The 15,241-nt window shown below is 45.4% G+C and overlaps 1 protein-coding gene across 3 annotated transcripts in view; it reads left to right on the top strand.

Annotated features, from left to right (window-relative positions):
• Window positions 1–15,241, top strand: part of LOC144486727 (neprilysin-like) — a 215,739-nt gene that overhangs the window by 92,131 nt on the left and 108,367 nt on the right. For all 3 annotated transcript variants that reach the window (XR_013496332.1, XM_078204768.1, XM_078204757.1), the window contains 3 exons: window positions 11,192–11,272; window positions 11,889–11,984; window positions 14,790–14,908. Coding sequence is in view for 2 of the 3 variants with exons in the window: in XM_078204768.1 (XP_078060894.1) it covers window positions 11,192–11,272; window positions 11,889–11,984; window positions 14,790–14,908 (296 nt within the window). In the remaining variant the exon portion in view is untranslated. The remainder of the gene's footprint in view (window positions 1–11,191; window positions 11,273–11,888; window positions 11,985–14,789; window positions 14,909–15,241) is intronic.

The following is a 15,241-nucleotide window of genomic DNA, read 5'->3' as shown; positions in this document are numbered from 1 at the left end:
AGACACGGGGAGAACGTCCTCAAATTGAACTTGCCTGCATATCCCCGTTGCAGAATAGGAGGTTTACACTAAAAAGTATTCTCGACGATGAGAACTTGCTAAACCCTTGAAGTCGAGGCCTAATATAAAATTTCCGGCAACGTTGTAATCGTAACCAGAGGGCAATTCTATTCCATGTCACCTTGATGCTTTCCTGGTCACAGACCAGACAAGGAAATCTATGCACCACACCGTTCTGACGAAAGATTATCCAGACTCAAAGCATTGGCTCTATTCTCTCTCCATAGATGCTATCAAATCTGCTGATATTTTCCAGGATTTTCTGTTTTTGTTTCAGATTCCAGCATCCGCAGTACTTTGCTTTCATATTCTGGAAATCTACGCCATCATTTCATAAAGCTGCCAACAATGGCTCATAAGCATCATTCTCACCTCTGAGTCAGAGGAAGTGAGTTCAAATCCCACACCAAGTGCTTGAGCACAAAATCGAGGTTGATGCTACCTGTACGGTGCTGATGGAGTGCTGCACTGTCAGAGGTGGAGTCTTTCAGATGAAGTAGCAACACAATGCCTCATCTATCATAGAACCATAGAATCTCTACAGTGTAGAAGGAGGACATTCAGCCCCTTGACCCTGGACCCACAACAATCCCAATCAGGCCATATCCCCATAGCCTCACATATTTACCCTACTAATCTCCCTGACACTAAGGGGCAATTTACCATGGCCAATCCATCTAACCTGCACATCTTTGGACTGTGAGATAGGCAGTGCAGGTTAGGTGGCTTGGCCATGCTAAATTGCCCCTTGATATCCAAAGATGTGTAAGATAGGGGGATTAGCGATTTAAATACGTTGGGTTATGGTGTTTGGGCCTGGGTAATATGCTCTGTCAGAGAGGCAGTGCAGACTCGATGGGCTTTTTGGTCTCCTACTGCACTGTTGGGATTCTATGACCTTTGGACTGTGGGAGGAAACCGAAGCACCCCGAGGAAACCCACACAGACACGGGGAGAACATGCAGAATCCACACAGACAGTGACCCAAGTCCAGAATTGAACCCGTGTCCCTGGCGCTATCAGGCAGCAGTGCTAACCCCCACTGTGCCATCATGCCACACACATAAAGCAATGTCGAGAATCATTTCAAAGATGATAAGGAGAGCTCTTTGTGGTGCCCAGTCAATGTTTATCCCTCAGACAACATCACTAAAATAGATGATCTGATTATTTATCTGCTTATTGCTTGTACCAGCTTGTTGTACACAAATTGGCTGCCACTTTTCCGACATTACAACGGTGATGACACTTCAGAAGTGCTTCATTGGCTGTAAAGCACTTTCATAGAAAGAATCATAGAAACCCTACAGTGCAGAAAGAGGCCATTTGGCCCATCGAGTCTGCACCACTGGGGAGGTGGTGGCTGCTGCCCGTAATGCACATATCCAAAGCCAGGATCACTGAGGGGACTGGCAGGAAGGGAATCACAGAGTGAGGATATGGTGGGTCAAAGCGGTCAACAGAAAGAAGTGGCTGTCAGAGAACAGCCACCCCCCCCCCACCCCCACCCCACCCCCCCCCCCCCCCCCCCCCCCCCCCGCCCCCGCCCCCCGCACCACCCTCCTGATGCCTGGTCCCTTGATCAGGCACCAGAAACCCACAAGCAACCTTGAAAGAATTTATTTTCAGACTTCTCACATGCCAAATGCCCCACCCTCCGCTGGGTTAATGCCGGTGGCAACACGATAAAAACATAGAAAGCAGAAGTAGAAGTAGGCCATTTGGCCCTTCAAGCCTTCTCCGCTATTCATTTTGATCATGGCTGGTCATCGAACTCAATAATCTGATTCCCCCTTCTCTCCCTCCACTCCCCGCCCCCCCCCCCCATATCCCTTGATCTCTTTAGCCCCAAGAGCTACATCCAATTTCTTCTTGAAATCACACAATGTTTTGACCTCAACTACATTCTGTGGCAGTGAATTCCACACATTCACCACCCTCCGGGTGAAGAAATGTCTCCTCACCTCAGTCCTAAAAGGGTTACTTATCCTCAAACCATTCCCCCGCCCCCCCCCCCCCCCCCCCCCCCCCCCCCCGCCAGTTCTGGACTAAAGGATGAGGCCATTAGTCATTAATGGTTCACTTTAAAGTTTTTAAAGTTTATTTATTAGTCACAAGTAAGGCTTACATTAACACTGCAATGAAGTTACTGTGAAATTCCCCTAGTCGCCACAGTCCGGCGCCTCTTCAGGTCAATGCACCTAACCAGCACGTCTTTCAGAATGTGGGAGGAAACCGGAGCACCCAGAGGAAACCCACGCAGACACGGGGAGAATGTGCAGACTCTGCACAGACAGTGACCCAAGCCAGGAATGGAACCCAGGTCCCTGGCGCTGTGAAGCAGCAGTGCTAACCACTGTGTTACCATGCCGCCTACTTCAGAGCCTCAATTGCCGGTGGTTGGGGATGGTGGTTGAGGGCGGGGGTGTGGGGGGGTGGTGGTTCGGGAGGAGGAGGGGGTGTGGGAGGCCGTCCACAAGCCTTCCTGCTGCTGATTTAATCAGAGTAGAAGGGGAAAGTGTCTTGGTCCCCACCCCAACATTTTCAGACTCAATAGAAACCCCACTACCATCAAACCCACCACAGAGGAGGACACTAAATGTCACTCCACATCACGGAGAATCTTCATCATCCGATGCTAATTAGAGTGAGAATATACCATAGAAATTAATTTCAAGGTTAAGCTGCAAATATGTTCGAACAATATTTGAAATTTTGCAGTGAAAACAGTCGTACTTTCCTGTGTATAGTCACTTCTTTTGTTGCTATGGGAACTACAAGCAGGCTTTGCAACCTTCTCTCTCCTCAGTAGATCAGTGCCTTGTTAATCTATGAAAATTGTGGCTGTAGCTGTGAGGCATTTGCAAATACAGGTGATTAAAATGTCAAACTGAAGTGAAGCTTTTTGCTGGCATTGGAACCACTTTGTGCTATTTGTGAAAATGATCATCTTAAACTGGAGAGCGTTTTTTTTTTAACCTGGTTTTGAAACATTGCTGGTGTTTTTTTTTTGGTTATGGCACTTCTACCGAGTGCCGATAAGAGTGCTATAAATTCCGGAGATTACCTTCAACATCCAGTGTGCAGTTTGCCCATTTTGCGTCTCACGAGGAGGTTTGTGTGCCAATTTTGAGGCCCGCTTGAGTGGGAGGTTTGTGCACCCATTCTATGCCAGTGTGAATGAGATGGTTCATGCGCCCATTTGTGGCACCCCATAAGATTAAGTTTATTTATTCGCATCACAAGTCGGCTTACATTAACGCTGCAATGAAGTTACTGTGAAAATCCCCTGTTCGGGTACACTGAGGGAGAATTTAGCATGGCCAATGCACCTAACCAGCACGTCTTTCGGACTGTGAGAGGAAACCGAAGCACCCATAGGAAACCCAGGCAGACACGGGGAGACCGTGCCGACTCCACACCGTAATGACTTCAATCAGGCCATTGATGTTGGCCTATTGGAGTATGAACTCCCTGATTAAGGATCCAATTGATGGGCCAATCAAGGAGTCTTTGCCTTGTACTTAACCGTGAGTGTCCATTCCTCTGACATCCCCCGGAGATAGATTGCTAACTGATAGCACTCTGTGTACCACTGTAAATAAAGAGATTTTGGTGAAGGGACTTCTGCCTCCATAGACTTATTACATGCACAGACAGTGACCCAAGGCAGGAATTGAACCTGTGTCTCTAGCGCTGTGAGGCAGCATCGCTAACCACTGTGCCACCGTGCTGCCCATAAGGTGTGAGCTCAGTGTGCCCATTTAAAACCTGCGCAAGTTTTTATTCATTATCTCACTAAACCCTCCCTCCAAAGCACCAAGTCCTGAAAAAAAAATCTAGTCCCATGTACAACACAAACTGCAGATTACCTGTAATTCCAGTTCGAGTGATAAACAATGAGGGTGTTGTTTCAAGAACTCATTGCTGAAAGGGAAGCTGACTTGCTGCCAGTACATTTGGGGAAATGGTCAACGTATTCCCTGTTGGCAGTCAGTAAAACATACAGGCACCACTGTTCACTCACAAAATCTTGGCTGATGCATCATTTGTTTTATGACAACTGCATCAGAAAGCATCTGAGGAGGCTAAATCAAAAGATCCAGCAGCAAAGTTACATCATGCAGGCAGATTTTAGCCATCTAATTGCACTGGGTCCTCATAAGGGATCCTCTTTGATTATTGAGGGGAGAGGGGACAAGGTGGCATGTTGGTGCTTCAGTTCTCTTGTACATTGTTTCATAGGATCATAGAATCCATACAGTGCAGAAGGAGGCCATTCAGTCCATCGCGCCTGCACCGACAATCATCCTACCCATCCCCGCAACCCCGTGTATTTACCCTGCAAATCCCTCACCACTAAGGGTCAATTTAGCATGACCAATCAACCTAACCTGCACATCTTTGGGATGTGGGAGTAAACTGAAGCACTCGGAGGAAACCCACACAGAGAAAACGTGCAATCTCCACACCATCACCTGAGACCAGAATCGAACCCGGGTCCCTGGCACTGTGAGGCAGCAGTGCTAACCACTGTGCCATCGTGCCGCCGGGGTTGTAGGATGGGAGAAGGTGACAGAGGTTTAGCGGACAGTCCTGGAACACTGAATGAAGAAGCGCCATAGATTGGTAAATGGTGAGGAAGAGTCAAGCAGAAGCTTCCGTTGGATTATCTGGTCAGTTACCAAACTTCTTCCTGCACTGCCATGGAGTCCCAGAGGCCAGAGAGGCACACACTGTGTCACTATAACCTCACTGGACTTGCAATCCAACCATTATATTGCAATTGTGTCTTTGCCTATATATGCCGTGTTTGTGAATTCACCTCTGCACTCACCTGATGAAGGAAAGCTTGTGATTCCAAATAAACATATTGGACTTTAACCTGGTGCTGTGAGACTTCTTACTGTGCCCACCCAAGTCCAACGCCGACATCTCCACATCTGCACTGGACAAAATAGAAGATAGGGGTTCAGAATTGAATGGGTTGAGTGTCATATGTTACAATTGTGTTAATTTACACAAAGTAGCACTGGTTCAGATGCTGTTGACAGAAACATGGATGTCTCTGATAACCAAACTCTGCAGTGTTTGGTCCTACTCAGATGCAGCATCATGATTTTCAAATTCCTCTCCTGCAGAGCGTCATTTGGGAGGGATTGTGAGGTAAGTGCAAAGGAGTGGGAATAAGAGCCAGCATAGGTACAATGGGCCGAATGGCCTCTCTCTGCTGTGCATTTCTGTGGGTGAGATTTTCCAGCCCTTCCTGCCAGCGGGATTTTACGATGTTACCGAAGGTGAGTCTGGTTCCTCGGCGGCAGGGCGAGTAAGCCACGCAAAATGCCACAGACATTGACGGGACCAGGAGATTCCCACTGGAAGCCAATGGTGAGCTGCTTCCACCGGGGAAAACATGCCACGGTGGGACAGAAAATCCTGCCCTCTGTCTCTATCCTACGGCACAGTTTGTCCTACAATCTGCACAAGTTCTGTTCTTCAATTCAGGGCCATTTCTTCATTTTTAATTCCAACCAATGAGTTTCACCAAATTATTAGGTTGTGGAATGCAATGGCAAAATACGAAGCACTTTGAGATATCTACAGCTATGACAAGACGTCTTGCATTTTTGACTCAGTCTTCATACCAAAGCATGGGAGAATTTATTCTGATTTTGAAATGTAAAAGTTAATTAGCTTTAGTTTAGTTCCCCATTTCTCAGGCAGTGTTGAGGTGAGGAGAAATATTTTCATGTGCCTTTCTGATGGCTTCCCAAAATATAAATGGTGGGGGGCGCGGGGTGGGCGGGGGGGGGTGGGGCGGGGGGGGGGGCGATATCTGGCAGTATTTAAATGTCTTGCTTATGCAGGTGAGATTCCAAGATGACTCTCTCCATCTTTTCATGGATATTGGTCTGGTGGAAGCCCAGTTGGAATGGTGCCCTTTATAAATGGGCCTTTAATTTAGGCCTGCCTTCTTTCGCAGTGGAAGATCTGAGAGGGGAGGTGGCCAGTAATATCTCCATCCTCCCAGAGATAAATGGAGTCGACAGGCCATTCAGTCCGGTTGGTCCATGCACCACGTCAGTTCCACTGAGTCCTTCTCATCTCACCCAATCAGTTTATTTTTCTATTTCTTCCTCCTCATGTTTATCCAGCTTTCCTTTACAGACATCTGTGCTTTTTACCTCAACATGCCCCTGTAGGAACAAGTTCCATATTCGCACCACTCTCTGGGGTAAAGATGTTTTTGATGGGATTTCCATTTGTCGTATTGATGACCTTTAGTTTTGGGCTTCCCAGCAAGAGGGAACATCATCCGTACGTCTACGCTATCAAATCCTTTCATTATCTTAAACACCTCTCACAGGTCACATCTCAGCATTCTCTTTTCTAGGAAAAAGTGCAAAGCCTGTTCACTCTTCCCTGAGTGGTTCATCCACTCATTTCCTGTATCATCCTTATGAATCTTTTCCAATTTTCCCTGCTGCCTCCTTATATTTTTCATAAAATTGCAACCAGGACTGTACACAGTACTCTAAATGTGATCTAACCATATCTAACCATATTGATCTATACAAGTTAAGCATAACTTAACTGCTTTTCAATTTTAACCCTTTAGAAATACACTCCAGTGCTCTGTTTGCTTTTATTGTGCCCTTGTTGATCTGCGTTACTACTTCTAGTGACTTGTGTGTCTGTATCAGATTCCTATCTTCTCTAACCCATTTGCAGTCTGATGTACCCTCCTTGTTCTTCCGACTGATCTGTGCTACCTCATATGTATCTATATTGAAGTTCATTTGTCAATTATAAACCCGTCCTGAATGTTTATCCATGTTGGTCTTGTTCCATTCTGTCTTTGTATAAATTGCAGTTTGATTGAATGGATTTGAAATTCCTGTATCCTTTAGCAGAAAGTTCAATAACCAGAGGGCAGAAGGGATGGTAGAGGCAGATACCCTCATTGTACTTGAGGTCTTTAACCTACAGAGCTATAGACCAAGAGTTGGAAAGCAGATCCAGGCTGGCTAGCTCTTTTTCAACTGGCAATGTTTCTATGTAAGCACCTTCCTTTCTTCTGACATCAGGGAGCGAATGCCTTCTGTTTCGGATGCCAGTCAGAAGGCCTCAAAGCCAGAGACGATTGTGACTGTTCGAGGCTATTAAAGATCCACTCTCCTCCCCCAATTTTGAATATGAACCATTTTGAAAGGATGTTCCTTCACAAGGGAGCATTGCTAATCAAGGAAATAACCTAAGCAGCACATCTAGGAATTTCTTGGTTCCTGGAAGTCGGGGTCTGTCTGGCTGTGCGGCATTCAACTTACCTAGTCTGGTGGGAAAGGGAAAACATGTTCCTACCATTCTTCCCTGAGGAATGGACATCAGAAGGACTTGCATTTGCTTAGCGCCTTTCTTGACCTCAACATCTCCTATGTTGCTTTACAACCAATGAAGTGCTTTGAAGTATCATCACTAATGTAAGGCAGGGGAATGTGGCTATCAGTGTGTGCACAGCAAGATCCCACAGTTACGAGATAGTGATCAGATCATCTATTTTTGGGGATATTGGTTGAAGGATAAATATTGGCCCAAATGCCCATAATAACCATCCTTACCTTTGGAATAGAGCTGTGGTGCATTTTGCAGATAAAGAATTGGTAAAAGATCTCATTATGTAGATGGGACTGCACTCCAGTTGTGTAACACTCCCTCAGTACTAGCACAGATAATCTGGATTACATGCCACAGCTCCTGGTGTAGGAACTGATCCAATGATATTTCTGATTTGTTCATGAAAGTACCACTCATTGAACCACAGCTGACACCAGGTGAAAGTTCTCAGCTTGTGTACGTGTGATAATACAGTGTCTTTAAGAAATGTATTTTAGTCATGTTTCTGGTGCAGGGTCTGTTCAACGCACTCAGAGCCATTTCATCTGGATCCAGCAGCACTCTATTGTTACTGCAGCGATATAATTGATCTTAATTGATTCAGTGTTTGTTTTGATCTGAATCAATGCAGGGTTCTGTTGTTTTGTGTTTTCCCGTGGGATATTGCAGAGTGGGGCTTGATTAGGTTGATTAACAGGTAAGGTCATATGACTGGGTGCAGCTAGGCTTCACAGAGAACTCAAGGCAGTCTGCTTTTGGAATCTTTAGGGAGAGGTCACTTTCTCTGTATTTCTTGCTCTGAATGAGGTCTGCAGATTGGAATCTGCTAAGGGATGAATCTTTTCCTCTGACATTCGACTATTTGGGGGCTGGAGCTTTCTCTGGAGGTTGCTGCATGAGAATTAGAAGACAAGTGTCTGTACGGATCACTCTCCAGAAGTATTAAAAGGCTGGAAATGGGAACCTACATAAGCATTTTTTGTTCCTGTGCTAACTGGTTCTAAAAGAGATTCATGTCTATGAGTGATACTGCTAAATTGGAACAATAGTGGTAGCTAGCTGTTAAGAATTATATTTTGTCATGTTTAAGTATTTTAATAGGTAAAATTTATGCTAATATTTTTATTATGTTCTAACTGTGCTCGTAAATAAATTTTGTTTTAATAAAAGCTTCCTAGTGGGTCACTTGAATCATACCTGGAGTGAAACACTTTATGCTCACCCTAATGGCAAATGTAAAAGTTAGGGTCTAGGCTGACTTAATCATATACCTTGGAGTCTCTGATCTGGTCCTTAACAAAGTGGGGCGGCACGGTAGCACAGTGGTTAGCACTGCTGCTTCACAGCTCCAGGGACCTGGGTCCGATTTCCGGCTCGGGTCACTGTCTGTGTGGAGTTTGCACATTCTCCTCGTGTCTGCGTGGGTTTCCTCCGGGTGCTCCGGTTTCCTCCCACAGTCCAAAGATGTGCGGGTTAGGTTGATTGGCCAGGTTAAAAAAAAAAAGAAGAAATTGCCCCTTAGAGTCCTGAGATGCATAGGTTAGAGGGATTAGCGGGTAAATATGTGGGGGTAGGGCCTGGGTGGGATTGTGGTCGGTGCAGACTCGATGGGCCGAATGGCCTCCTTCTGCACTGTAGGGTTTCTATGAAAGTCTAAATTGTGCATGTAATAAGTTTCCGAAGGCAGAAGTCCCTTCACCAAAATCCTTTTATTTACAATTCCAACAGCAGTACACAGAGTGCTATCAGCCAGCAGTCTACCTTCTGGAGTGCCAGAGGAACTGACACTCCCAGTTAAATACAAGGAAAAGACTCCCTGATTGGCCCATCAATTGGATCCTTAATCAGGGAGTTCATACTCCAAGAGGCCAACCTCAATGGCCTGATTGAAGTAATTGCAGTCTGTACACACAATACTTTATTAAAGTGAATTCAAAGCACATTGCCACGCCTGGATTATAGCACTGAGACCTGCTTGACTTCTAAGATACCTGTGGTAGATGGCACTTTGTGATGAAAGCGCGGATTGACCTAAGAGGACTCGGAGTTGAAGGTCATTCTCTTTAACTTGTTAATTTGAAGCCTGTGAGGAGAGCTTGCATAGTTTGACTGCTTCTAAATTCCATCTGTCAGCAGTTGTGCAATTTAAACTATCCTGACGTACTGTTACAACTTGCACATGCGTCCACCCCTGGAAGGCAGTGAACACGCTTGAGGCCTGTTGTATCACGAGTAGCCGGCATGAAGACTCCAATACAACACAGCTTGTGCTGCCAACCTTCTGGGATTCCCCTGTAGGCTTCAGGAAATTAAGGAGTAAATCGCTGGATGACACTGAGAGAAAAATCAGGGGAATAATTGCACTTGACTTTACTTTCTTTAGGTATTTTAATTTATGGCGGCACGGTGGCACAGTGGTTAGCACTACTGCCTCATAGCTTCAAGGATCTGGGTTCGATTCTGGCCTCAGCTCTCTATCTGTGTGGAGTTTGCACATTATCCCTGTGTCTGTGTGGGTTTCCTCCGGGTGCTCTGGTTTCCTCCCACAGTCCAAAGATGTGCAGGTTAGGTGGATTGGCCATGCTAAATTGTCCCTTAATTTGTTTGTGTGTATGAGCGTGTGCCCTGTAATGGACTGGCGTCCTGTCCTGGGTATATCCTGCCTTGTGCCAGTTTCTGTCCAACTCCCCACAATGAGTAAGTGATTAAGTGAAGACTTTAAATTATTAAGTCATAACAAGTATTGGAGATGGGAGAGCTGTTTAATTGACAGTCAAGAATCACCCAATCAGGAAATAATACAGAGTATTCACTTTCCAATTGGCTTTGGAAGGGCAAGGCGTCATGACAATGAACCTGCTGGGCAACCAATGCAGGAGCTTGGAGGGTGGCGAGGCAGCTGGAGCTCATGTGGTAAAACCTCCTGGACTACATTGAACAAGAGTTGGCAACCTGAAACCAAACTCACCTTGTATTCCAATTATAATTATAGATAGAATCATAGAATCCCTACAGTGCAGAAAGAGACCATTTGGCCCATTGAGCCTGCACTGACAACAATGCCATCCAGACCCTATCCCTGTAACCCCAAGTATTTACCCTGCTAATCCCCCTAAAGGTCAATTTATCATGGTCAATCAACCTAACCCGCACATTTTTGGACTGTGGATGGAAAGAGGAGCACCCGGAGGAAACCCACAGAGACATGGGGAGAATGTACAAACTCCACACAGACAGTGACCCAAGTTGGAATTGAACCCGGTTCCCTGGTGCTGTGAGGCAGCAGTGCTAACCACTGTGCCACCATGCCGCACCAAATCCTCCTCTCTGTGATTGACAGTCACTTACTAAACTCAAAGGGCATTGTCAAGCCCTCAGACTTTAAAAAGGCATTCATAATCTTAATTAATGTCCTGACAACCTCTAAACTAAAATCCATCGACGAGAAGGAGCACTCATCGAGAAATACTCCAGGCAGCACAGGGAAGGATATTAAAGGACATGGAGCAAAGGTAGGTAAATAAAGTTGGTTCGCAGGCCACCCAGAATCTGCTTGAAATGCATAACAGGTACAAGGTGCTGAATGGTGTTCCTCCTGTTACTATGTTCATCAATGCTTGGATGAAACACCCACATACCATTAAGTGGTTGTAGAAACCCTTTTGCAGCAACTTACTCGAAATGTGTCTGAGCTGCCTTGCCCATCCTAATGATTTCTTTTCCTTCCTGATTCTAGATGTCCTCGAGAACCCAGACCATGGAGATCCTGAAGCGATTCAGAAAGCAAAGACACTGTACAAGTCATGCACAAATCAAAGTGAGTGAGGATCTTGAGACAGATCTAACCATTTTCATGTTGGCCTTGATATGTGTTAACAGTTGCAGTCCAGTAATAATCAAAAATGAGGGCGGCACAGTGGCACAGTGGTTAGCACTGCTGTCTCATAGCGCCAGGGACCTGGGGTTCGATTCTGGCCTCAGGTCACTGTGTGGAGTTTGCACATTCTCCTCGTGTCTGCATGGGTTTCCTCCGGGTGCTTTGGTTTCCTCCCACAGGTGCAAAGATGTGCGGGTCAGGTTAATTGGCCATGATAAATTGACCCATAGTGTCAGAGGGATTAGCACTGTAAATATGTGGGATTACGGGAATCGGGCCTGTGTGGGATTGTGGTCGGTGCAGACTCGATGGGCCAAAGGGCCTCCTTCTGCACTGTAGGGTTTCTATGATTCTATGAAGTCCAGTTTCTTCACAAACTCACTTTATTCTCTTTTACAACTGCACATACACACACCCAGTGCCACCTGTAACACCTTTATATATCCCGGTGAGTGCTATTAAATAATTAAGCTATGAATTAGGTTTAAAGTGGAAGGTTGCAGTTAACCCATTCCTAACAACATGCACTAATGCTTCTCTTTGTTTTGTACTCCAGCTGCGATTGAAAGCAAAGGTGGAGCACCGTTAATTGACATGCTGACCGGCGTGTTTGCGTGGCCAGTCGCAACGGACAACTGGGACACGACACACGGTGAGATCAGAACTGGTTTTACAACATTGGACGCACTTTTGTTTTATCAAAATTGCCCAGTTGAAGAGAGGAAATCCTTACCTGTGAACAACACACAGTAACTAGTTGAGCAATAAGCAGATGTCAGACTCGCGAGTGCTAATTTGCTCCAGCTCTGTGATGGGACTACAGTCGTTTGCTATGCATGCAAATAATTTGGACTCTGAAATTGGAAGCTGTGGCATTGAAATTTACATACCAATATAGAGGGCTGTGCCAAAGTACAGGATGGCATTAAGTGACTTGCAGGCTGGGCAGATCAATGATAAATTAAAATGACCATCGCAAAGTATGAGGCGGTAGGGGAAACAAAGAAACTACTCATTTGTTGTAGGCTAAGATATTAAATGGGACAGAGGAATAAAAGAGGTTGGGGAAGATGGATACATAAATGGCTAAAAAAAGCAGCAAGTTGATAAGGCCGAATGATTGCAAACAAAGCACTGAAGTGCATTTGATCATAGAAGCTCTAATAATCATAGTGTCCCTACAGTGCAGAAGGAGGCCATTCGGCCCATCGAGTCTGCACTGACATCAATCCCACCCGGGCCCTATCCCTATAACCCCACTTATTTACCCTGCTAATCCCCCTGACACTAAGGGGCAATTTAGCATGGCCAATCCACCTAACCCGCACATCATTAGACTGTGGGAAGAAACCGTGGAGGAAATTCACGCAGACACGGGGAGAATGTGCACACCCCACACAGACAGTGACCCGAGGCCAGAATTGAACCCGGGTCCCTGTTGCTGTGAGGCAGCAGTGCTAACCACTGTGTCACCTCGGGGAAACAAATGCCGAGGGAGAATGTTAAATTTATACACAACCTTAATTAGATTGCACTTTTGAGTATAATGCTCAGTACTGGTCTCCATACCGCAAAAGCATGTCGGTTTCCTCTGGTTGTTCCGACTTCCTTCCACAGTTCAAAAGATGGGCAAGTTAGGTGCATTGGCCATGCTGAATTCTCTCTCAGTGTACCTGAACGGGTGCTGGAGTGTGGCGACTTGGGGTTTTTCACAGTAACTTCATTGCGGTGTTAATGTAAGCCTACTTGTGATACCAACAAATAAACTTCAAACTTTAAAAGTGTTGGAGAAAGTACAGAATACAATGATAAAGGTGATGATGTGGAGTTGCCGGCGTTGGACTGAGGTGGGCACAGTAAGTTGTCTCACAGGCTAAAGTCCAACAGGTTGATTTGATAGCACGAGCTTTCGGTGCGTTACCCTTTTTCACTCACCTGATGAAGGGGCAGTGCGCCGAAAGCTCGTGCTACCAAATAAACCTGTTGGACTTTAACCTGGTGTTGTGAGACTCCCTACAATGATAAAGGTATCAGCAAATGGCAAGGATGTGACAATCGGGCAGCGTTAAGCAAAATGGAGTATTATTATCTGGAAAAGAGCAGACTGAGAGGAGATTGCAAACAGTTCCTGAATATCATGCAGAGATAAATAGTGCAGGTTCAGATAAATAGCTTCCAGTTGTGCATGAGTCCAGAACAAGGGCAGCGAGGAGAGCAGGCAGCTTGTAAAAAAAATCAAACAAGTAACTTAGGAGGAATTTATTTAGAGTGTGGTGAGAGTACGGAACTCACTGCCACTTGCAGTGAATATCTTTTGCACTGACATTCATTCATACACTCACACACATACAGGCACTGAAGAAGCTGCTAAATGAATCTCACTTTGGAAACACTTCAGCCAAAAATATTGTGGTACACAATAACATATCCATTTGTTTTATTAAAATGGCTAGTGGTTCTGTTACAATAGTGCCATGCATAAGTGTTCATTACCCCCAATATTACGCAAGTAAATTAAGGATCAGATGGAGTATATAGACAGCATCTGATCCATTGCTGCCCATTTTGCTCCTCCATTATTGCCTTTCTGAACTCTCCATCCACTGCCTTTACCTAGAACGTATTCCTCAGTTATCAACAAACTTTGGGTCAAAAATGTGTTGATGCTAGCACTGCAGCCTCACAGCGCCAGGGACCCAGGCTCAATTCCGGCCTCAGGTCACTGCCTGTGTGAAGTTTGCATGTTCTCCCCGTGTCTGCGTGGGTTTCCTCCGGGCGCTCCGGTTTTCTCCCACTGCCCAAAGATGTGCAGGTTAGGTGCATTGGCCATGGTAAATTGACCCTTAATCTCACAACATGTGTAGGTTAGATGGATTAGCCATGGGAAATGTGTGGGATTATGAGGATTGGGCAGGGGAGGGGACCTGTTTAAAATATTCTGTCAGAGAGAGTCGGTGCAGACTGATGGGCCGAATGGCCTCCTACTGCAGTGTAGGGATTCTCTGATTCCATGAAAGCCGAGTTGACTTTATTTCGCACTCATAGTCCCCAACCTTTCAGTCTTATTTGCCCCAACACTGCTAGCAGCGAGAATGGAGAATTTGGCACTCAGCCAAAACTCCATTCAGTGCAGCGGGACCGGAGAATCCCAACCATAACCTCATTTTAAGCTTGTGGCAGCTTGCTATTGACTGCGATGAATAATTTGCCTGAATCAACTCGAAAGGATGACACTGGTTCTCCACAGATGCTGCCTGACAGGTTGAGTATTTTCAGCACTTTCGGTTTGAATCTCATGTTCCCAGCATCTGCAGTTTGTTTTTGCTTTTGTATTCGTGACCAACTTCCAATGAGCTGCTCCAGGGAATTTTAGTTTTGGGGCTGAGTGAGGGAATGTTCTCTGAACTGAAGGACATCCAGTTTGCTGTCATCACCGTGTGTGTTTGCTTTCTCCTAGGCAACAAGTGGACACTTGAGGCCGTCATTGGGAAAATGATTGGCACGTTTGGAAAACGTGTGATCATAGACTTTTTTGTTGGGACCGATGACAAAAATTCCAATGTTCACATAATCCACGTACGTGACTTTGATAAGATTCATTTTTGTTAAACTTCAATTTTGCTTCATTCATTTACAATACATTATTATGTTTTATGTACAACATAAAAGTTTAACAATGTGTGCCCGTTGAAAATTGGGGTAGATTTTCAGTTTGAGGCGTCATCTGTGTGAACTTTTCGGAGGAAAATTAAGAGAGGAGATTGCAGGATGGGAACGCATCTATTTTCCTCTCATTTCAAATGAATACAAGGCAAATTGGGCAGGTCCGGGAATAGACCGAGGACCCTTCTCTGATAATTGGATTCCAAGCCAGGTTGTGGACTGTGAGGGTAGATTCAAATCTTTTTC

The sequence above is a fragment of the Mustelus asterias genome, chromosome 3, assembly GCF_964213995.1.
Source record: "Mustelus asterias chromosome 3, sMusAst1.hap1.1, whole genome shotgun sequence".
In the NCBI taxonomy this organism is placed as follows: domain Eukaryota; kingdom Metazoa; phylum Chordata; class Chondrichthyes; order Carcharhiniformes; family Triakidae; genus Mustelus; species Mustelus asterias.
This window is presented reverse-complemented; position numbering and strand designations above follow the sequence as displayed.